Source organism: Lynx rufus, unplaced genomic scaffold, assembly GCF_022079265.1.
Source record: "Lynx rufus isolate CCGP_SWC_20201006 ecotype Redwood Valley unplaced genomic scaffold, mLynRuf1.p SCAF_45, whole genome shotgun sequence".
NCBI classification, from domain to species: Eukaryota; Metazoa; Chordata; class Mammalia; order Carnivora; family Felidae; genus Lynx; species Lynx rufus.
Window position 1 is genome coordinate 28787 of NW_025814862.1, and position 24061 is coordinate 52847.

At 40.0% G+C, this 24061-nt stretch overlaps 1 protein-coding gene and 1 pseudogene across 1 annotated transcript in view; one reads left to right on the top strand and one right to left on the bottom strand.

The window, feature by feature from the left end:
* LOC124525669 (ankyrin repeat domain-containing protein 26-like) overlaps positions 1–24061 on the bottom strand; it is a 75021-nt gene that overhangs the window by 22710 nt on the left and 28250 nt on the right. Inside the window, exons 7-10 of the mRNA XM_047098221.1 lie at positions 12787–13000; positions 10774–10957; positions 7733–8689; positions 5808–5954 (exon numbers count right to left, since the gene is read on the bottom strand). Coding sequence (XP_046954177.1) covers positions 5808–5954; positions 7733–8689; positions 10774–10957; positions 12787–13000 — 1502 coding nt within the window. The remainder of the gene's footprint in view (positions 1–5807; positions 5955–7732; positions 8690–10773; positions 10958–12786; positions 13001–24061) is intronic.
* LOC124525690 (dnaJ homolog subfamily C member 10-like) lies at positions 16986–19850 on the top strand (annotated as a pseudogene).

Sequence of the window (24061 nt, forward strand, 5' to 3'; positions counted from 1 at the left end):
GAGGTGTGCTGCTCTTCAAAACATCCATCATGACCATATGATCTTGTCAATCGATGCAGAAAAGGCCTTTGACAAAATTCAGCACGGTTTCTTAATAAAAACCCTTGAGAAAGTCGGGATAGAAGGAACATACTTAAAGATCATAAAAGCCATTTATGAAAAGCCCACAGCTAACATCATCCTCAACAGGGAAAAACTGAGAGCTTTTTCCCTGAGATCAGGAACACGACAGGGATGCCCACTCTCCCCGCTGTTGTTTGACATAGTGTTGGAAGTTCTAGCATCGGCAATCGGACAACAAAAGGAAATCAAAGGCATCAAAATTGGCAAAGATGAAGTCAAGCTTTCACTTTTTGCAGATGACATGATACTATACATGGAAAATCCGATAGACTCCAACAAAAGTCTGCTAGAACTGATACACGAATTTAGCAAAGTTGCAGGATACAAAATCAATGTACAGAAACCAGTTGCATTCTTATACACTAACAATGAAGCAACAGAAAGACAAATAAAGAAACTGATGCCATTCACAATTGTGCCAAGAGGCATAAAATACCTAGGGATAAATCTAACCAAAGATGTAAAAGATCTGTATGCTGAAAACTATATAACGCTTATGAAGGTAATTGAAGAAGATATAAAGAAATGGAAAGACATTCCTGCTCATGGATTGGAAGAGTAAATATTGACAAAATGTCAATACTACCCAAAGCTATCTACACATTCAATGCAATCCCAATCAAAATCGCACCAGCATTCTTCTCGAAACTAGAACAAGCAACCCTAAAATTCATATGGAATCACAAAAGGCCCCGAATAGCCAAAGTCATTTTGAAGAAGAAGACCAAAGCAGGAGGCATCACAATCCCAGACTTTAGCCTCTACTACAAAGCTGTCATCATCAAGACAGCATGGTATTGGCACAAAAACAGACACATAGACCAATGGAATAGAATAGAAACCCCAGAACTAGACCCACAAACGTATGGCCAACTCATCTTTGACAAAGCAGGAAAGAACATCCAATGGAAAAAAGACAGTCTCTTTAACAAATGGTGCTGGGAGAACTGGACAGCAACATGCAGAAGGTTGAAACTAGACCACTTTCTCACACCATTCACAAAAATAAACTCAAAATGGATAAAGGACCTGAATGTGAGACAGGAAACCATCCAAACCCTAGAGGAGAAAGCAGGAAAAGACCTCTCTGACCTCAGCCGTAGCAATCTCTTACTCGACACATCCCCAAAGGCAAGGGAATTAAAAGCAAAAATGAATTACTGGGACCTTATGAAGATAAAAAGCTTCTGCACAGCAAAGGAAACAACCAACAACATGAAACTGAGAACAAACTGAGGGTTGATGGGGGGTGGGAGGGAGGGGCGGGTGGGTGATGGGTATTGAGGAGGGCACCTTTTGGGATGAGCACTGGGTGTTGTATGGAAACCAATTTGGCAATAAACTTCAAAAAAAAAAAAAAAAAAAAAAAAAAAAAAAAAAAAAAAAAAAAAAAGAAAAGGCAACCAGCGGAATGGGAAAAGATATTTGCAAATGACATATCGGACAAAGGGCTAGTATCCAAAATCTATGAAGAGCTCACCAAACTCCACACCCGAAACACAAATAACCCAGTGAAGAAATGGGCAGAAAACATGAATAGACACTTCTCTCAAGAAGACATCCGGATGGCCAACAGGCACATGAAAAGGTGGTCAACGTCGCTCCTTATCAGGGAAATACAAATCAAAGCCACACTCAGATATCACCTCACGCCAGTCAGAGTGGCCAAAATGAACAAATCAGGAGACTATAGATGCTGGAGTGGATGTGGAGAAACGGGAAGCCTCTTGCACTGTTGGTGGGAATGCAAATTAGTGCAGCCACTCTGGAAAACAGTGTGGAGGTTCCTCAGAAAATTAAAAATAGACCTACCCTATGACCCAGCAATAGCACTGCTAGGAATTTACCCAAGGGATACAGGAGTACTGATGCATAGGGGCACTTGTACCCCAATGTTCATAGCAGCACTCTCAACAATAGCCAAATTATGGAAAGAGCCTAAATGTCCATCAACTGATGAATGGATAAAGAAATTGTGGTTTATATACACAATGGAATACTATGTGGCAATGAGAAAGAATGAAATATGGCCTTTTGTAGCAACGTGGATGGAACTGGAGAGTGTGATGCTAAGTGAAATAAGCCATACAGAGAAAGACAGATACCATATGGTTTCACTCTTATGTGGATCCTGAGAAACTTAACAGGAACCCATGAGGGAGGGGAAGGAAAAAAAAAAAAAAAAAAAAAGGATGTTAGAGTGGGAGAGAGCCAAAGCATAAGAGACTGTTAAAAACTGAGAACAAACTGAGGGTTGATGGGGGGTGGGAGGGAGGGGCGGGTGGGTGATGGGTATTGAGGAGGGCACCTTTTGGGATGAGCACTGGGTGTTGTATGGAAACCAATTTGTCAATAAACTTCATATAAAAAAAAAAATAAAAAAAAAAATAAAAAAAATAAAAAAATAAAAAAAAATAAGGAAAAAAAAAACTGAACATGCTGTTTTCAGTGACAACAAGATATTTCATGGAAGAATTTGAGAAGCAATATCCTAGTAGGGGCCAGAATGCCTGGGTCTGAATTCCCAGTTCTGCTCGTTATGAGCTGTATGACCTTGAGCACACTACCTAAAACTTCCATGTCTCAGTCTCTGCATCTGTAAAATGAAGGTAATAATAGCACCTACTGGGACACCTGAGTGGCTCAGTCGGTTCAGTGTCTGGCTCTTGATGTCAGCTCAGGACATGATCTCAGGGTCATGTAATTGAGCCCCACATCGAGCTCTGCATGGACAGCAAGGAGCTTGCTTGGGATTCTCTCTCCCTCTCTCTCTCTCTCTCTGTCCCCTTTTCTCTCTCTCCCTACATGCCCTTCCCCACAATCTCTCTCTCTCTCTCTCTCTCTCTCTCTCAAAATAAAGGTCCTTAAAAAAGTTATCTCAAAATAAATAATAATAGTATCTACCCCACTGGGATGTTGGGAAGATTAAATTAGGAAATAAGAGATGAACAACTTAGAAGGGTACGTGGCACATAGTCAGCTCTAAGCGTCTGCATTTAGCATGATTACTGTTGCTGTATTTTGCGTTCCAATACAATGTGATAGTTTAGGCAGGTGGCCTGCCAATACAAGTGTTGCCCTATACAAATTATACTGAAGTTATTCTTCATTCCACCGCAAGTGGCAGCAAATGGGGAGCATGAGGCCCAGAATCTCTCCTCAGTACTTCACACAACTTTCGCCAATGCCACTAGCGAACAGTACTTTTTCCATTTATAATCCTTTTAACTTACTTCCTCTCTATACCACTCAGTGGACAATGCTCACAGACCAAGGTACAAAGAGCACCTCCTTGACTGAGTAGTAGATCCTTTACATGACCATCAGAGGCAAGGGAAAGCCACTGACATGGAAATAATCGAGTCTTGCTAAACTAAAGTTCCTCAATCATTTCACGTCCCTACTGTTTACGTTACGCTGCTTTAACATGTACTCTGATGAAGAGATTAAGGCTTTGTGGTAAAAGCATATCAGAAAAGCTGTCCCCAGATCTTTGCAGTTGGTAAAGTGTTATAAATCTGTAAATCCCAGTTCTGGCTGTGTAAGGAAGAAAGGCAAATTTAGAGAGCTTTTTCATAGTGAGAGGGAAAAAAAACCCAAACATTTGATTGAACATTTCTCCTCTATTTGATTAAGTGCTTTCATTAATAGTTTTATTTATATAAGTGTGTGTGTGTGTGTGTGTGTATAGATATACACACATTTTTTTAACATTTATTTTTTGATAGAGAGCACGAGTCTGAGTGACGCAGAACGTGAGGGACAAAACGGATCCAACAGAGGCTCTGCTGACAGCAGAGAGTCCGATGCAGGGCTCAGTCTCAAGAACGTGGAGATCATGACCTGAGCCAAAGGCAGACTCTGATAAGACTGGAGACAGCCAGGCACCCCTCAATTTTGTATTTCATTTCTTAGCATACATTTAGAATAAAAGCTTTGTTATACCAATGTTTCCAAGAAGAATTTATTGATACGGCATAAAGCACTTAATTTTATCGGAAAAACTGTTAAGTTAAAATATTTTCAATTTATACAAGGATAAGTACCACACGTATCAAATATTATTATCCCTTAAATTTATACTTAGGAAGGCGAAATTACCTGTCATTAAAAAAATAAAAACAACGTCAAATAAAGAACTATATTGTTCTGCGCAGGCTAGATGACAAGTGTCAAGAGAGTTAAGGCTAATGGGAGTTACAACAGTCAGAGAAAGTTCATAGGAAAGGAGACTGTGAGACAAGTCTGAATAACATAGGTTTAGGCAAGAGGAACAGAAGCTAAAAAGACAGCATGAGTAACGGCGGGGAGATGGTGAAATCAACCCAATTAACTCAGAGGATAAAATCTGATGGCAGAGACATTAAAAACAGGTGTCCACACAAGAACTACATGAATGTTCATAAGCAGCAGTATTAACAGGCAAAAAGTGGACACAACCAAAAAGTGGTCCATCAACTGATGAATGAACAAGGGCCTTAGCCCACAATGGAGTACTGTTTGACAATAAAAAGAAATGAAGCACTGATATAAGCTGTAACCAACACAGATGAACCCGGAAAACATTAAGTGAAGCTAGCTAGTCCCAAGGGACCACACGTTGTGTGACTCCATTTATATGAAATATTCGCAAGAGGCAACTCCAGTGAGAGGCCAAGTAGTAGACTGGTGGTTGCCTGAGGCTGGGGGCAACGGGTAAGGGTTCCCTTTCAGGGTCAGGAAAGCATTCTACTTGATGGCAGTGATGGTTGCACGAGCGTACACAGAGACAGTGAACTGTGCGTGTCAAATGGGTGACTTTTATGGGATGTGTATTGTACCTCAAAAAGGCTTAAAAAAAAAAACCCAATGGCAGGACACAGATAATGTTCTCAATTCTCGCTTTTGGGCGTACATACTATACATGATCTGAATATTTCAGATCATGTGCTTTGACAACATGTCTAAAAGGCAAAGAAAATGAAGGAAATGCCTAAGTTCAAGTGGTTTGTTAAGTGATCTTTCTGTACAAGTCATCCTGAAATCAATACAGATTCTTCCCAAAAGTGAAGATGAGAACTAAGACAATTCTCTGAAACATCCCATTAAACATTATCTTCTGATTTTATCCAGCTTGCCTCATCATGGTAATAGAGATATCATTAAAAAACATTGTTTAGCAGGGGACAAAAGTCTCTTGGGGCACCTGGGTGGCTACGTCAGTTAAGCGTCCAATTCTTGCTTTCAGCTCAGGTCATGATCTCACGGTTCATGAGACTGAGCCCACGTTGGCTCTACACTGACAGCATGGAGGCTGCTTGCGATTCTCCCTCTCTCCTCTCTCTGCCCCTCCCCTGTTAACATGCACGCACACACTCTCTCTTGCTCTTTCTCTCTCAAAATAAATAAATCAACTGTAAAATAAGTTTTACATTAAGAAAGAAAAAAGTTTCTCAATTTCTGTGAGGAAGGAGACAAAAGCCTCAACTTTCCTAACTATTACAAGAAAAAAACGTATAACGCAAATAGTAAAATGAAAGTCAGAGTTTACGAAATAAATGTATTGTAAAGATACTAAAATCATAATCAATTAATTATAATGAGAATACAAAAGAAAGCGGTCCATGGAAGTTCGTATCCTAAAACACCTTATATTATTTAACCAGCTATAAGTTAACTGTTGACAGGTTACATTTACTACATACTTGACTTCTGATTCGACCTAATTTCTTCTTGAGATCCCGTCTCTCATCTTCCAGACGAAGATGTGATATAACCTCCGGGGAAGCGTGTGACATAGACTGTTTCTTCAGAGTATCAGCCAGTTTTTGTTGAAGTTCTCTCACAACTACCTAATAAGACATTTCTGTTACTGATTTTCTAAATCATCTTATTATTAAATTATGTTAATAATAGACAACTCTACCATGCGTACTTTGAGAAATATCACCACATACATCAATTCACCTTCTTTTATTTTTTTTTTAATTTTTTTACCGTTTATTTATTCTTGAGACAGAGAGAGACAGTGCATGAACAGGGGAGGGGCAGAGAGAGTGGAAGACACCGAATCTGAAACAGGCTCCAGGCTCTGAGCCGTCAGCACAGAGCCCGACACGGGGCTCGAAATCACGGACCGGACCGTGAAATCATGGCCTGAGCCGAAGTCGGACGCCTAGCGACCAAGCCACCCAGGCGCCCCAATTCACCTTCTTTTAGCAACACATACACATTCCTGTTCACTGAATTCAGTTAAAGAACAAAAGGTGTTATCTCCCTGCCTAGTCAGGATGATGTCACTTAGATAATGAATTCAGCCTCACTATCCATTCTCCACTGGTGAATTTGCAAAGCTTCAAAACCTACAGAAGTCTCAAAAAGAAATGGGGACATAGTGGGCACAGCAGTCGTAAATTCTATATTATGAAAGGGTTTCTCTCTTTTTTTATTGCAGGCTTAAGCTACCGTCAGAATTCCTCACATATCCAATCCTCTGCTCTTATCCTTCTAATAGACTCCTATCTCGGGAGTAAAGTCATTCCAATGGCCCCTGCTTCCACCCCCCTCCCCTGACCTCAGCTCCTACAGCTCTCTCCCCTACTCACTCCATTCCTGCTAAACAAGAATCCTGCAACCCCTCCTTGGTCTGAAAATGGAGATCCAATGCCAAATTAATAAATCACAGAGAGATACAATTCTCTTTGTACTGGACAAACTTATGCCCACATGACAGTAACTGAGCTTCGAAATGAGCAAATTATTTGTAAAAATATTTAAAATAAGTTATAAACAGCAGTGGGAAGATTACTCAAACATGGCTTTCCTGACACTCACCACAGTTGTCCCAAATTATGATGTAGTGTAAAGTAGATGCCTTTAAAGAATTAAGAGGTTGTAGGAACACATGATTTGAGACTGAAAATTGAAATTTATGTGAATAAAAATAAAATCATACCAACTTAAAATGTATAAAAAGCTACCAAAGGAAAAGTACTACCAGAAAGAGCACCTACACTTCATTTCATCTGGGAAATCTGAAGTGACTGTCCAGTTAACTCAATTAATTGGATCTAAGTTTCAAAATACTCATTTTACCTTTGAGCATTTTCATTTACCAGCTCACCACAGTAATAAAATGCGGTGGCAAAGATTACAATTATTATTGTAGGGGGGGCCTGGGTGGCTTTCTCGGTTAAGCAAGCAACACTTGATTTCGGCTCAGGTCATGAATCTCACAGCTCCTGACTTTGAGAGTCCTGTGTCGGGCTCCATGCTGGCAGTGCAGAGCCTCCTTGGCATTCTCTCTCTCTGCCCCTCCCCAGCTCATGTTCTCTCTCCGACTCTCTCTCAAAACAAACTTAAAAAAATATTATTATAGCAGTATAAGACTATCATCTAGTAACAGTTTATAACTTAACCTCTTAAAGTTTCATAGGTGACATAGTATCTGTACTCAAATCAAAACACCTCTCAGGTCTAATTTTTATTTGCTGCATACGAGTTATGCTTTTTGTTGATTTATAGTCTTTTTTTTTAATATTCAACTAGATTCACAAGTCAGCCATAATCAAATATTACCTGAGTTTTCTTTCTGGAAATCTGAAAAACTGTTATCTTTCTGGATACTTACTTCTAATTTTCCTTTCTCATTTTTATACTTATACATTCTTTCTTTTAAATGTTTACATTCATTGATTAACTCGTTATTTCTTTCTCCCAGCATAAGACCCTGTTCTTCACGTTTAGCTTTAAGGTATTTTTGGACATTCTGAAACTGGTCTTGCATATTAATCACTAGCTTTTCTTCACTGTCAGCGTGGTTGTGAGCAGCATCTAGTTGCTGTCTAAGCAACATATTTTCACTTTGTAGTTGAGATAACCTTTCCTCGAAGGATTCCTGCTTTGCAATGTATTTATTCACTTTACTTTGTTCCTTCTGATACATGTGTTCAATTTCCATCTTCTGGCATTGTGTTTGGCTTAGGTCCCTTTGTTCACATTCTAAAACTACAGTCTTTTCTCTGAGAGCATCTTTTGTGTGATGGAGCTCAATTTCCAGGGCGTTGAATTTACTTTCATCTTGAGAAAGTTGCCGAGAAAGAAGTTCATTGTTATCTTGTAGTTTAGACACATCAAAAGTCATCTGGTCCTGTAAGTGACCATCTTCATCTCTTGGTCTCTGGAAAGCAAGTTCTAGGTCTCTTCTTGATGTCTGACTCTGATCATGATCGTGCACAGCAGTAGCCAGTCTAGCACGGTATGATTCAACTTCTGCTTCCAGGCTCTCTTTCTTTTGTTTTTCATTCTCCAGTTTAGACTTCAGCATCGTAATCTCAGCAGTCAGAGCATTAAGCTGTCCACTATATCGGAATATTGTTTTTGATAATGTTTCCTCATTCTGCTTTATGGTCTTTTGAAGATTGTCATTCTTTTCCTTTACACTTTCAATGTCTTCACAATATTTCGTTTCCTTTCTCTGGTTCTGATTTTTTATGGTGTCTCTTTCCAGTCTTAGCATGGCGATTTCATCCTGCAACATGTGGTTTTTATGCAACAGATCTTGCATTTTCTCACGACTATCAGAAAGCTAAGTAAAACAAAGGACATTTTCAGATCGCATTCAATAAAGTGACATTATCATGCTTTTCTTTGAAATTAAAGCATAATCTATGTTTAAACAATGAAAAGGTTACAGGAGGTGCCAGGGTGGCTCAGTTGGTTAAGTGTCTGACTCTTGATTTTGGCTCAGGGAATGATCTCACATTCTGTGGGTTCAAGCCCTACATCAGGCTCTGTGCTGACAGTCAGGAGCCTGCTCAGGATTCTCGCTCTCCCTCTCCCTGCCCCTCCTCTGCTTGTGTTCTCTCTCTCTCTCTAATGAATAAAGAAACATAGAAAGAAGAAAGAAAGAAAGAAGAAAGAAAGAAAGAAAGAAAGAAAGAAAGAAAGAAAGATTACAGTAAGTGAATATCCAACTGGAAAAAAATGAAGCTGGCTCCAAATCTCAAATTTTATGCAAGCATAAGTTCCCAAAAGTTCAGAACTTTAACTGAAGATAACGAAGGCATGAAAGTAAAAAAGAATTCGTGAGAAGTTTTCAGAATCTCAGAATTGGAAAAGCCTTTCTCTGATTTACAACAAACCAGAAGGCCTGAAATAAAAGATTAATAACTCTGACTACACTTAAAAATTGAGTTTACAGTAGATATCAAAAACACAGCTACCCCACAGTAAAATCATTAGCTCTGCATCTACTTGGACAGATTAAATTTCCTAAAATACTTTTCTTTCTGAGAATATTTCATAGATATCTACTTTGCTAACATTTCTATAGTCAGTTATAAGAATAGATCTATTGATAACTGAGAAATCTAGGCAATGTATTATAATATAAACACTTCTCCATATATCAAAGAACTCATTTGGTTATCACAATTCTAGAATGGAGACATTAAAACGGTGAGCTGCAGGACTCTCCCCAGGTCTTCTCACTCCACAACTAGTGCTCTTGCACCAACCACTGCTACTTCTCTAGTGTAAATACACAAATATGAAAGAAGTCTTGGATTTCAAACTGCTGATAGGAAATAAGGTGAAATTTATACATCTCTTAGAAAATCATGAAATTACTGCTGCAATACCTTGTATTTCCTCTTCATGTTGAAAATAGTAATAAATATAAAAGAGGGGAAAGACACTCCACTATTTTATTAGGAATAAAATGCCTATCAATAAATTGTCATTAAGTGTATACCGTAGCATACCATTGTTTTCAAAAGTTCCTTGTAATGAAAGAGGACGCTACTTGAAGCAAACTGTTACTTTTCTCAAAAGTAGGAGACTTGATCCAAAAATATGATCTGGGAACTGGCTATACTCGTCCTCCTGTCCATTAGCAGAAGTGTTCAACTGATCTATTAATATATCAAGGCAGTGAAGTAACTGTTCAAAACCAAAACACATGTTGCTAGTAGCAATAGTTTTGAGATTAGGGAAAGCTCATCGATTCCTACAGAAAGTAATACAAGCCTCTCCTTTGGATGAGGACATTATGAATGTCACTAGTGGTTGCAGACAAATGCATTTAATCAAGAATATTATTTTATCCGATGAAACAAAAATGCCACCGTCCCCCATGCCCCTCCCCAAAAATATATGTGCTCTTAAAACCCTCTATAGTTTCCATGATGTACAGTGTTGGGTTTTTAAAATTTATATATACATACATGGAGAAAAAGTAATAATAATTAAAAAATAGAATGTATACAAATACGTACACACATGTACTTCAAAATGACTAAAGAAGATATTTCAGAATTCGTTTTCTTATGAGCCATTTCTAGCACCTTTTGCTTGTAAAAGTGATTGTTTAGACTTCCATCTTGTAATACTCTGGCCTTCTGTTCTGGAGAAAGTTGCCACTGTCACTGCACTTTTCTACAACCTGGAGATACATTTCATCACGATTTTGGTCTCATACCGTTAAAAAAAAAAGTCAAAAGCTGAAGAGGAAAACTTTAAACAAATGTTCCAAGGAACATGATCCCATGTTTTAATTTATTTTATACCTAAATAATATATATTGAGTCCAAGGGATACCATAAAATATATGTATAATACACTATATAGTATTGATGGAAACATACAATTTTTTCTCAAAAAGTAATTTACCTGATTCAAATGATCTTTTGCGGCCTTCAATTCCATGTTTCGTGTTCTAAGAGCGAGTTCAAATTCTTGTTTTGTTTCAACTTCTTTCTGATATTGGTCTTCTATTCTTCTTAACTTCTCCCTAATTTTTTCATACAACATCTCAGCATTTCTTCTTTTTTCTTCCTCTTGTTTTAAAGTAAATCTGCAATTTAATGTGCTTATTTTAAAATTTGTTTTGTTAGAAATAAAAAGTTCCTCTTATGATCTGGTTCCATATATGTTGGCTTACTGTGCAAATGAAATTTCTATGTTCTCACGTTTTTATTTTTTTCTTTCTAGGGCTCATGTTTTTAATTTGTCACTTCAATCTCTTCCAAAACATATAAACCATTGAAAAGAAGCAAGGACAAAGCGTTATGCAACTTAGTTACTTTTAGTCAGTAATAACTCTGGTAGATGTTGTAGGAAAGAAGTTTGAAATTATTCAAGAAAGTGAGAGTTGAAAATTACCCCTTTTCCCACAGGTATAATTATTCCTCCACAGGACAGATAATTCAGTTACTCATTAAAAAGAGAAGTTGCTGTTTAGAAACAAGTTTATCAATTCACTGGAAATACGATTTCCACTTGACGAAACATTACAGGTACCTCCAAATACGATGTGAAGTGTAAGAGAGCATCTGCGGATGTTGTTTACACAACATACACGTGCAGGTTACTGTCACCCAAGACTAGACTAGCAAGTCTAATATCTGTTGCCCTATACTTTTTGTTTCTTCTTCCACAACACTTGCAACTTACCTTGTTGATGATTACCTACTTTATGAATCACTTAAAAATCCCTTCTAGAACAACACAGGATACATATCAATTAAGTAAACAATAGAGAGTAATATGAGCTTTCAGCATACACTTTTGAATTAATTTTATCTACCTATGACAGAGATGTTGGAAAAACTTATCAGCAATCACTTTCCGTATCACTTTTTTTTAAATGTTTATTCATTTTTGAGAGAGAAAGGGAGAGCCCATGCAAACAAAGGAGGGGCAGAGAGAGAGAGAGGGAGACAGAAAATCCGAAGTGGGCTCTGCACTGACAGCAGAGACCTCAATGCGGGGCTCGAACTCACGAACCCTGAGATCATGACCTGAGCCAAAGTCAGATGCTTGAATGACTGAGCCACCCAGGCACCCCCATTTTCCTTTGTTTAAATTTTTTATTGAGGGAGAGATGACACAAGTGAATGAGGGCGGAGAGAGAGAAAGAGAGACAGAATCCCACGAGGGGCAGAGAGCGAGGGAGAGACAGAGACAGAGAGAAGAGGGGCTCACCCGAAGTGGGGCTCGTGCTCACCCAAAGCAGGGCTTGAGCTCACCCAAAGCCGGGCTCAAACTCAAGAGATCATCCCCTGAGCCGAAGCCAGATGCTTAACCAACTGAGCCACCCAGGCACCCCCACTTTACCTTTTAACCCCTGCATGTTAAGAATCCAATGGAATCAATTTTGGGGAATTTTACTGTCTTGAGAAAAATGACCATTTTATACTCTGTTGGTAGGTACAGAAATTAATATAAGCTTTCCTGAGAGCAATTTAAAAATATGGATCAAAGACCTTTTTAAAATTTTTTATACTTTAACCAAATTATATTATATTGAAGAATTTATTGCAAGTAACCAGAAATGTAGGAACAGATTTATATAAAAGACATTCTTGACAGCACTAATTAAAATACAGAAAGATGAAAAACAAGCAGAATTCAATCTGTTAAATAATGATGTTTCTTGGAGTATGGTGGACTTTTCCATGGCCATTACAATTGCGATTTGGAATAGACATTAAATTATTAGAAGTATTCACTGTTAAGAACGTGCTGTGTTATTTCCAAGAATCTCACACTTTACAACACTAAAGAAGTTTTCTTTCCCGGAAAATCCTATAAGGTTAAGTTTGCAGTTACAAAACTGCCCCTACACATCTGTCATACAAAAGTAAAGAGTTCAAATATTTCTTTAAACCCGAGATGCTATACCTCAAACTGCATACTTCACGTTCCCATTCCACTTTTTGATGCTCTAACCATGATGTCACGTCTTTGGCTTCTTGTAGCTCGTTTTGTAGTGCACTAACCGTTTTTTCCATTTTTTTAATTTTTCCCGTAAGTCGTTTACAGTGATTTTTGTTAAGTTTCCTTAATCTTTCATAGGAAACAAGTATATTTTGGATTTTTAAGAAGCCAGCAGAATCTGCATCAGAGAAGAAACAGAAACAGAAATAAAATATATGAGTACTTCTTGCATATACAGGATGGTGCATCTTCAATTCACTCATCCACACATTGAATAAATATATACCTTCAATGTAAGACATTATACTCAGCTCTACAGATACACTAGAGAAGACCCCTGGTTCGGGATTAGCTTAAAGTTTGGTGAAGGAGAAAGACAACTCAAATGATAAGTCTAAATTCAGATAGTTCCTATTAGAAAACAGAGTTCTGTGATCATAACTTGATCCAGATTGGGCCCAAGAAAGATAGATTTCCCTGAGGAAGAGGTAACTCTACTGAGGAATGAAGGATGAGCAGGAGGCAATTAAGCAAAGGAGGAAGACAAGCACTCTCGACAGTCTAGAGCATGTGCCGAAGTTCCACTGTAACCTGCTTCTGGCCAACATGGAGTAACGCGTACTGATTGATCTTCCTACCTGAAGCAGGCAAAACCAAAACAGACAAATTACAATTTTAACATGATTTTCAAGACACAGAACTTCAGACAATGAAGGACAATGATCCCTGAAAACAAAACACGTTAGCCTAACACATGCTCAAGCTCACTGCCTTGAGAGAGTTTTCAGGCTACGACCCAGGAGACATAAATGATTTAAAGAATAGACTCCTCCAGACTCCTTGAGTCGAGGTGACGAAACTGAGAGTCTGGTGAATTCAAGGCACATAGAGATGACAGGTCAGCATCCAGGAGAGGAGAAAGCAGAACACAGAAAGAACCCTGGACATCTGCAGAGGGTCCCCTTTGGCTACTCAGCAGAGTAACAACCAATGCATACATGGAAGGAAGTCATCAAGGGAAAAAAATCTGAAAAGATAGAGGAAACACTGCCTGGTGCTTCCACAGCACAAGGGACAGTATCTATTCACAGTAGCTAGGATAGAAAAACTCATAATTTGCTTTAGGCTGATCACCACTCTGGATTCATCCAATAATTCGTAATAGCAACACTAAAGGATCCATCTGTTTGTAAGTAACCTAACGATATCTCCAAACAAAGCATGAAAAGATAACTAGAGGCATAGAAGCTATTGTTTTAAAAACCAAATAGCACTTACAGAGATGTAAATCATGTTAGACATGAACAATACGATGGACAGGAATAAACACATATGAGACATCACAAAACAAAAGACTGAAGTTTAACATTGGCAACCTGGGAGACAACTTCAAGGGGGAAATACACAATTGCCCAAAGAGGCAGGGGAAAGGGAGAGGAAAAAAAATGGCCCAAATCTTCCTAAACTTCATGAAAACTATAATCCCACCGACCCAGGAAGGATCTGTCTAGGAAAGAAGAGATGGAAGTCAACTATTGTAATTTTCCTAAACTATATACGATGTGGTATAACATTAATGGAAGCTAGACTGTGATGTTTAACCCACAGACTATAAAACCTAAACCAACCACCACAATAGCAAAACTGAAAAGTTCTAGCTAGGAAGCCTAAATAAATAAGTGAATAAGTGAATAAATAAATAAATAATAAATGGATCAAACTGAATCATAAAAATGACTCGATTAAAAGAAAGCGGAAAAAGAAGAGAACAGGAACAAGGAGCAGATAGGACAAATGCAAATCAAACAGCATGATGACAGGTTCAAATCAACTCTATCAATAATCACAGCAAATGAAAACGGTCTAAAAGCCTCAACTAAGACGCAGAGTGTCAGAATGGATAAAAAAGGAAGACTCAGCTATATGCTACCTATACAAAATGCACTTAAAATGTCAAGACAGAAATTTGTTCAAAAGACAGAAATATGATATAGCACACTAACACTTGACCAAAGAAGGCTGAGCTAGAGTGGCTATATGAATACCAGACAACACAGTTTCAAAACAAAAAATTATTACCAGCAATAAACAACAGGTCATTGTATAATCATAAAAGGGTCAATTAATAGCAATCTTAAATGTTCATGGATCCGTTAATAGCTTCAAAGTACCTGAAGCAAAAATTGATAGAACCGAAAAGAGAAATAGGCAAATCACAATTATAGTCTGATATTTCAATAGGCACAACATCAGCAAGGACACAGTAGACTTGACCACCGCTATTCTTCCCAAGGATCCATGGAACACTTACCAAAAAAGACGATACTCTGGGTCATAAAATGACTCTTAATAACAGGAAGAAGTCAAGAGGCCTGAAGTCATAAAAGTGTGTCCCCTGACCACAAAGCAATCAAATCAGAAATCAAGAACAAAAAAATCTCTGGAAAACACTCAACTATTTGCGAACTACAGAACACATCGAAATATCCCCTGGGTCCAAGAACTAATGAAAAGAGAAAAAAATTAGAAACGATTCTGAACTGAATGAAAATGGAACCACAGTAGAATTTGTAGAGTCCTGCTTTAGTAGCACTCACATGAAGACTGATGGCACTGAATGTATACATCAAAAAAGAAGAGGGAAGTGCGAAGCTCCTTACTGCCTTTGTGGCTCCTCCCCTGTTTCCCAGGCGCCCCTCCCCACCCTGCTCCTGTGGCAGTTGGAGAGCTGAACTTTGTTCACCTGCCCACAGAGCTGGCTTTCAGCCTGGTAGGGGCGGGGTGCACCACCTGCCCGGAATTGAAGGTGGGGGAGTAGCTGCAGGAGGCGACCACCCTACCCTGAGGTGGGCAGGGGCCATACCCCCGCCCCCTGCTCCCCCGGCCCCTGCTAACCCCCCCCCCGCCCGCCCCACGGCCCCTACGCCACTCCTCACCCCTGCCAACCCTCGCACCCGCCCCCGCACTTCCAGCCACCTCACCCACCCCCCGCTCCCCACCCCCCCCACCGCCGCCCCCCACTCTCCCGCCACCCCCCACCCCCCTGCTACCGCCCGCCCGCGCCAACCCCCGCCCCCACCACCACAGCAACCTCGCACACGCCTCACCGCACCGCCCCACCCCCGCCGCCGCCCCTGACCCTCCCGCCACCCACCACCCCCCCTCCCACCTCCCGGCTCTAACCAACCCCTGACCTTGCCACTGCTCTCCTCTGCCCCCACCACACCCCCTCCCCCAATGCCCCGGGCCCCCCACCACACCACCCGCGCCAACCCCGCCCTTGCCACCCCCCTGCCACCCCGCCCCTGCCGCGCCCCCCCCCCCCCGAACCCGCCACCCTCCCCGCTTCTGCTGGAGCTGGAGGCGGCGACAGTGGCGGAGGCATGGGCCCTTCTGGAAGGGAGAGCCCAATGTCTGTGCACCTGTCTCCCCTACCTTCTTCTCCACCCCTGCCATGGGTTTTGTGTTCTAGCTCCCCATCTTTTTCTGATTACCTACATCATCACCCTTCTTCCCGCCAGCCTCCTTTCCCAGCTTCTTGCCACAGTTTCTCTCACTTACGCCTCAGTTACTCAGGCTCTTTTTACCCTAGTCCTGCCAGAGAATTCGCACAACCAGCAGCACTTAATAGTCTCTTTCATGGGATGGCCCCATCCTTCCCCTCTCCCCGCATCTTTTCGGGGCTGATGGCAGCCAGAAATCCTTCCTATTGTGTTTACCGGCAGTTTCCAACTGGCCCTGACGCTTGGCGAAGATCAAGTCCACCACGCCCACGCTGCGAAGGGCCCCTAGGAGTACCACTTGTCCCATGGTGGTATTGGACAAGATGTTCTCTGTTTTCCTGGGGTTGTTTATTTTAGTCTGAATATTTGTTACTCTCCACCGCTATACTTTACAAAGGTATGTTCTGGTTGCATGACAAGGAGTTAGAAATGAGCCAGAGACCCTTTGCAGGTAAGGAGAAGACTTCGACATTTAGGATTAAAGGAAGAAAGGAGAAACAGAATGTTAAGAAGGTTATATTTCTCAAAGTATTTTGATATCTTTTCTGATCTGAGGAAGTACAGATTACTGACCCTACACAGATTGACACTTTGGGAGAAAATTTCATGATGCTTGATTCGCTCTTGGAGTAACGTAAACACAAGTTCTCAAACCTGCATATTCTCTCAGCTGGAATCAGCTGTATATCTGAATGTTCACTTCCATCAGAACTTGTATAAGAGAAAGAATGGGCGTCTGGTTCAACAAAAATGACTACGTCCGGGACCTGAAAAGGGTCATTCTGGTTCCTAATAGTGTATATGGCCATTTCAGTGGGCACAGATGGGGATTTTTACAGTTTACTTGGAGTATCCAGCACTGCAAGCAGTAGAGAAATAAGACAAGCTTTCATGAAATTGGCATTGAAGCTACATCCTCATTAAAAAAAACAAAACAACAACAACAAAAAAACAAGAATAACCCGGGGTGCCTGGGGGCTCAATCAGTTGAGCGTCCACCTTCCGCTCGCTCGGGTCATGATTTCACAGGTCGTGGGTTGGAGCCCCGCGGCGGGCTCTGTGCTGATGCCTTGGAGCCAGGGGCCTGCTTTGGATTCTGTGTCTCCCTCTCTCTCTGTCCCAGCCCACTTGCATTCCATCTCTGTCTGTCTCAAAAGTAAATAAACATTAAAATAAATAAATAAATAAATAAATAAATGCACCAAACAAACAAATGAATAACCCTAAAGTACGGAGTGGTTTTTCAAAAATAAATAGAGCATATGAGGTACTCAAAGATGAAGATCTGTGGGAAAAGTATGACAAATATGGAGAAAAGGGACTTGCAGATAATCCAGAAAATGGCTTGTATGAAAGCTGGGATTATGGTTGTTATGATTTTGGTATTTATGACGATGATCCTGAAAGCAGAACATTGGATAGAAGAGAACTGGATGCTGCTGTTAATTCTGGAGAACTGTGGTTTGTGAACTTGTACTCCCCAGGATGTTCACACTGCCATGAATTAGCTCCCACATGGAGAGACTGTGCTAAAGAAGTAGATGGATTACTTCGAATTGGTGCTGTTAACTGTGGTGATGATAGAATGCTTTGCTGAATGAAAGGAGTCAACGGATCTCCCAGACTCTTCCTTTTCAGGTCTGGAACGGCCACAGTGAAATATCACGGTGACAGATCAAAGGAAAGTTTGGTGAGTTTAGCCATGCAGCGTGTTAGAAGCACAGTGACGGAATTATGGACAGGAAATTTTGTTCACTCCACAGAAACTGCTTTTGCTGATGGTGTTGGCCGGCTGATCACTTTTTGTTGCCAAGGAGGAGATTGTTTAACTTCATAGACACGACTCAGGCTCAGGGGCGTGTTGGATAGTGTTGTTAATGTAGGATGGATGGACTGTGCCACCCAGGACAAACTTTGTAAAACTTTGGTATCATGACAAGTACTACTGCCTATTTTCCTCCTGGCGCCACATTAAATAACAGAGAGAAAAGCAGCGTTTTGTTCCTTAATTCATTGGATGCTAGAGAAATATATTTGGAAATCGTGCATAGTCTTCCAGATTTTGAACTGCTTTCGGCAAATACACGAACGGGTCGATTGGCTCGTCATTGGTGGCTCTTACTGTTTACCTTTGGCAAACATGAAAATTCAAATGATCCTGAGTTGAAGAAACTCAAAACTCTACTCCAAAGTGAACATATTCAAGTTGGCAAGGCTGACTGTGCCTCTGCACCAGACATCTGTAGTAATCGCTCTGTATTTCGGCCATGTCTAGCAGTATTTAAAGGACAAGGAACCAAAGAATATGAAATTCATCACGGAAAGAAGATTCTATATGATATACTGGCCTTTGCCAAAGAAAGTGGTAACTCTCATGTTGCCACGCCTGGACGTCAAAATTTTCCTGCCGATGACAAGGAACCATGGCTTGTTGATTTGGTTGTGCCATGTTGTCCACCATGTCGAGCTTTATTGCCAGAGTTACACAAAGCATCAAAGCACCTGTGTGGTCAGCTTACGTTTGGTACACTAGATTGTACGGTTCACGAGGGACCCTGTAACACATAAAACATTCAGGCGGATCCAACAACAGTGGTATTGAACCAATCCAAGGTTCATGAATATGGAAGACATCACTCTGCTGAACAACAGATCTTGGAATTCATAGAGGATCTTAGGACTCCTTCAGTGATCTCCCTGAGGCCCACCACTTTCAATGAACTAGTTAAACAAAGAAAACATGATGAAGTCTGGATGGTTGACTTCTACTCCCCATGGTGTCATCCATGTCAAGTCCTAATGCCAGAATGGAAAAGAATGGCCCGGACACTAACTGGACAGTTACTGTGGGCGGTATAGACTGCCAACAGTATCGTTCTTTTTGTGCCCAAGTAAATGTTCAGGGATACCCTGAGATAAGATTTTTCCCCCCAAACCAAATAAAGCTTTTAAGTATCACAGTTACAAGGGTTAGAAGAGAGATTAGGGGTCTAGGATTTCTACCTCAAGCATCCACAGATCTAATGCCTCAGACTTTTGATGAAAAAGTTATGCAAGGGAAAAATCACTGGGGGATTGAATTCTATGCTCCTTGGTGTGGTCCTTGGCAAAATTTTGCTCTCGAGTTTGAGCTCTTGGCTAGGATGATGAAAGGAAAAGTGAAAGCTAGAAAAGTCGACTGTCAAGCTTACGCTCAAGCATGCCAGAAAGCTGGCATCAGAGCCTATCCCACTGTTAAATGTTATCCTTACGAAAAAGCAAAGAGAAACATTTGGGGAGAGCAAATAGATGCCAGAGATGCAAAAGCGATCGCTGCCTTAATATATGAAAAACTGAAAAATCTCCACACTCATGGAAAGAGAGAGAAGGATGAACTTTAATGATGTGAAGATGAAGAAAAAAGAGAAAAGGAATTCTAACACATGGCATCAGAGGATCATCTTTGTAGGATGTTGCTACATTCTGGGTCGGAATAAAGGAACATTATCTCAGAAATGTAATCGCACCGTCTGAATTCTGTACAACATTGGTATAAATGAAGTGTCTTCAAGCTTTTTCTGTAAAAGGCCAAACTGTAAATATTTTAGGCTTTGTAGACCATGTACATTTGTCACACAGTCCTTTGTTTTTGCTTTGTTTACAACCCTTTAAAAAGTCTGAAAACTTTTCTTGGCTCAGGGCCATACACAAACAGGCCAAGCCACATTCAGTCCATGGGCCACAGATTGCTAAGCCCTGGAAATGATACTAAACCTGCCTGGCTCAAGCAGGAACCTACTCTGTCATGTACATACACGTCCAGGGTCTATTCCTTAAAGTTTTGTGGCTGGCCTGAAAGGAAATATCTTGGTATTAGGTTACCTGTCTTAAAAATTGTGTGAAATGGCCACCATGTGGCCAGGAGATACCTGATTTTCATGCTGTATTTTACTGAAGAGAGTTTCTTCTTTTTTCTTCCTAAAGGTTGAAGAACTGAATTTAATTTTTCACAATTGAGAAAAATTTTGGTAAAATAACTCCAATAGATTTCTACAGCATCTGGAAGAAGAAGGAGAAGAAAGAAGAAGAAGAAGAAGAAGAAGAAGAAGAAGAAGGGGAGGGGGACGAAGAAGGAGAGGAGGAAGAAGGAGAGGAAGAAGAGGAAGAAGAAGAAGAGGATGAGGAAGAAGAGAGGTCTGTTGGTTCCATCTTTAGAAACTAGAAAAAGAAAACAAATTAAAGCCAAACCAAGCAGACAAAAGGAACTAATAAAACTCAAAGACAAAATCACATGAAAGAAAGCAGAAAAATGATAGAGAATAATCGATGAAACTAAATGCTTTCAGGAGGTGAAAAAAAGGGATAAATTTCTACCAAGACTGATCCTGAAATGAAGAGAAACAAAGGAAATATTAACAATATATCAGAAATTAGTAATGTGCCATTACTAGAGATTCACAGATACTAAAAAAATGACAAAGTAATATTATGAACTTTATATAATTAATTTGACAACTCAGATGCAGTGGGTAAATCCCATGGAAGACAGAAATTAGCAAAGCTCAATCAAGAATAAGGGGTACCTCGCTGGCTCAGTTGGTAGAGCATGTGACTCTTGATCTCTGGATTGTGATTTCAAGCCCCATGTTGGGTGTAAAGATCGCATAAAAATAAAATAAAGTAAAATGAAATGAAATGAAATAAAATAAAAAATGAAATAAAGGGAAAAAAAAGAATAGATTAGCTACCTAACTCTATATCTATAAAAGAAACTAAAGTCTTAGTTAAAGATCTTTCCACACAAAACAATTTCAGGGCCAAGTGGCTACTCTGGTAAATTCAACCAACATTTTAGGAACAGATGTCATCTATTCTACACAAAGTCTCCCCCAAAAATGGAGAGGAGAAATATTTCTCCCCTCATTCTATAATGCTAGCATTACCTGAAACCAAAACTAGACAAACATACTATAAGAAAGAAAATTCTGTCATAAGCATGGGAGCAAAATTTCTGAAGAAACCATCCACAAACCAAATCTAACACTACATTAAAGAGGGGGTGAGTCAACATGACAGAGAAGTAGGGGGACGTGAAATTACCGCATCCCTCAAACACAGCAGTGAGGCAAGAAGACGTGGAAATCTAGGCATTCGGGATACAGAGTGACATAAACATCTCCCGGGGCCCAGGGAGACAACTTGCCAGGTCATGGAGATTTTTAATCTATTTTTTCTGCACCTCTTCTGTATCTCCTTCTTCTTTATTTTCCTCTCTCTCTCTCTCTCTCTCTCTCTGTCTCTCTGTCTCTCTCTCTCTTTTCCCTCCTTGGATTAAGTTGTATAGTATCTCTGATTCTCTGCCTGGTCAATTTTTTGTCTTCTTCTCTTTTCCCTTACCCCTGTCATTTCTCCCTTTGTATGAGATAAGACATCTTCCATCGCCCCCCCCCCCACTGTTTAAATTCTTTTCCAAGGTTACATTATGAACAAATCTAAGCACACCTAGTGGAATGGCCAACCCACCAATAGGAGTAGGGAAATAAAGCAACCAGAGTCACAACAACAGAGAGCATGAAACACACTCCAAAAATACCTGTTGAAGGGCCAGACCCTGGACAGCATATGACCCCTTTTTAAAATAGTACTGCTCTCAGGTGCAGGACACATGACAACTAGGAAAACACATAAAGTACTGAACACTGATGAAATGGAAGAATTCTCCTCAAAAGAAACTCCAGGAAGAAATGACAGCTAGAGAACTGCTCAAAACAGATATAAACAATAAATATACCGGCTCAAGAATTTAGAATAATAGTTGTAAGATTAACAGCTGAGCTTACAAAAAAAGCATAGAAGACAGGAGAGAATCTATTGCTGCAGGGATGAAGGAACTGAGAAATAGTCACAACAATGAAGAAATATTGTAAATAAGATGCAAAATAAACTAGATGCAGTAATAGCAAGGATGGAGGAAACAGAGGGGAGAATAAGTGACATAGAAGATGAAATTATGGAAAATGATGAAGCCAAGAAAAAGGGTGATAAGAAAATATTAGACCATGAGGGGAGTATTAGAAAACTAAGTGATTCAACGAAATGTAATAATATCCATATCATCAAAGTTCCAGCATAAGAGAGAGAGAAAAGGGCAGAAGGTTTACTTGAACAAATTACAGGTGACAACTTCCTTAATCTGGAGAAGGAAGCAGACATCCAAATCCAGCAGGCACAGACAACTCCCTTCAGATTCAACAGGAATAGGTCTTCTCCACAGCATATCATAGTGAAACTGGCAAGTTACAAAGAGAAAGAGAGAATTCTGAAAGCAGCAAGGGACAAACGGGCCTTAACCTACAAGGGTAGACACATATGGGTAGTAGCAGACCTGTCCACTGAAACTTGGCAGGCCAGGAGGGGATGGTAGGAGAAAGTCCATGTGCTGAATAGGAAAATATGCAGCTAAGAATCCTTTCTCCAGCAAGGCTGTCATTCAGAATAGGAGAGATAAGCTTTCCCAGAACAACAAAAACTAAAAGGGCTCATGACCACTAAACCAGTCCTGCAGGAGATCCTCAGGAAGACTATGTGAATGGAATGTTGCCAAGTCTACAAAGGACCAGAAACATCACCACAAGCATGAAACCTACAGACAACACAATGACACTAAATCCATATCTTTAAATAATCACTCTGAATGTGAATGGACTAAATGCCCCTATCGAAACACACAGGGTATTGGGATGGATTAAAAACAACAACAACAAAACCCATCTATATGCTGTCTACAAGAGACTTATTTTAGACATGAGGACACCATTAGATTGAAGGTTAGGGGATGGAGTACCATGTATTATGCTACTGGAAGTCAAAAGAAAGCTGGAGTAGCCATACGTAGATGAGATTTCAAACTACAGACTCTAACAAGCGATGAAGAAGGGCAATATGTCATAGTTAAGGGATCTATCCATCAAGAAGAGCTAACAATTGTAAATGTTGGTGGCCCCAACTAGAGACCCCACAAATATATACACCGATTAATCACAAACATAAGCAATCTTATTGATAATCATATGGAAATTGTAGGTGACTTTAATACTCCCTTGCAACAATGGACAGATCATCTAGGCAGAAAATCAATAAGGAAACAAAGGCTTTGAATGATACACTGGACCAGAGGGATTTGACAGATCTATTCAGAACTTTTCATCCAACAGCAGCAGAATACACAATCTTCTCGAGTACACGTGGAACATTCTCCAAAACAGATCACACAGTGGGTCACAAAACAGCCCTCAATAAATATAAAAGAACTGAGATCATACCATGCAAATTTTCAGATCACAACACTATGAAACTTGAAATCAAGCAAAAGAAAAATTTGGAAAGCTTCTGAATGCGTGGAGGTTAAAGAACATCCTATTGGAGAAAGAATGGGCCAACCAGACGATGAAAAGAGAAATTAAAAAAATACGGAGGCAAACGAAAATGAAAACATGACAGTCCAAACCCTTTGGGATGCAGCAAAGGCAGCCCTAAAAGGAAAACACATTGCAATCCAGGCATTTCTCAAGAAATAAGAACAATCCAAAATATAAAATCGAACCTCACACCTAAAGAAACTAGAAGAAGAAGAGCAAAGAAACCCTACAGCCATTAGAAGAAATAATAGATTAGAGCAGAAATACACACCATAGAATCCAAAAAAAAAAAACAACCAAAAAACAAAACACAAAACACAAAACAGTAGAACAGATCAG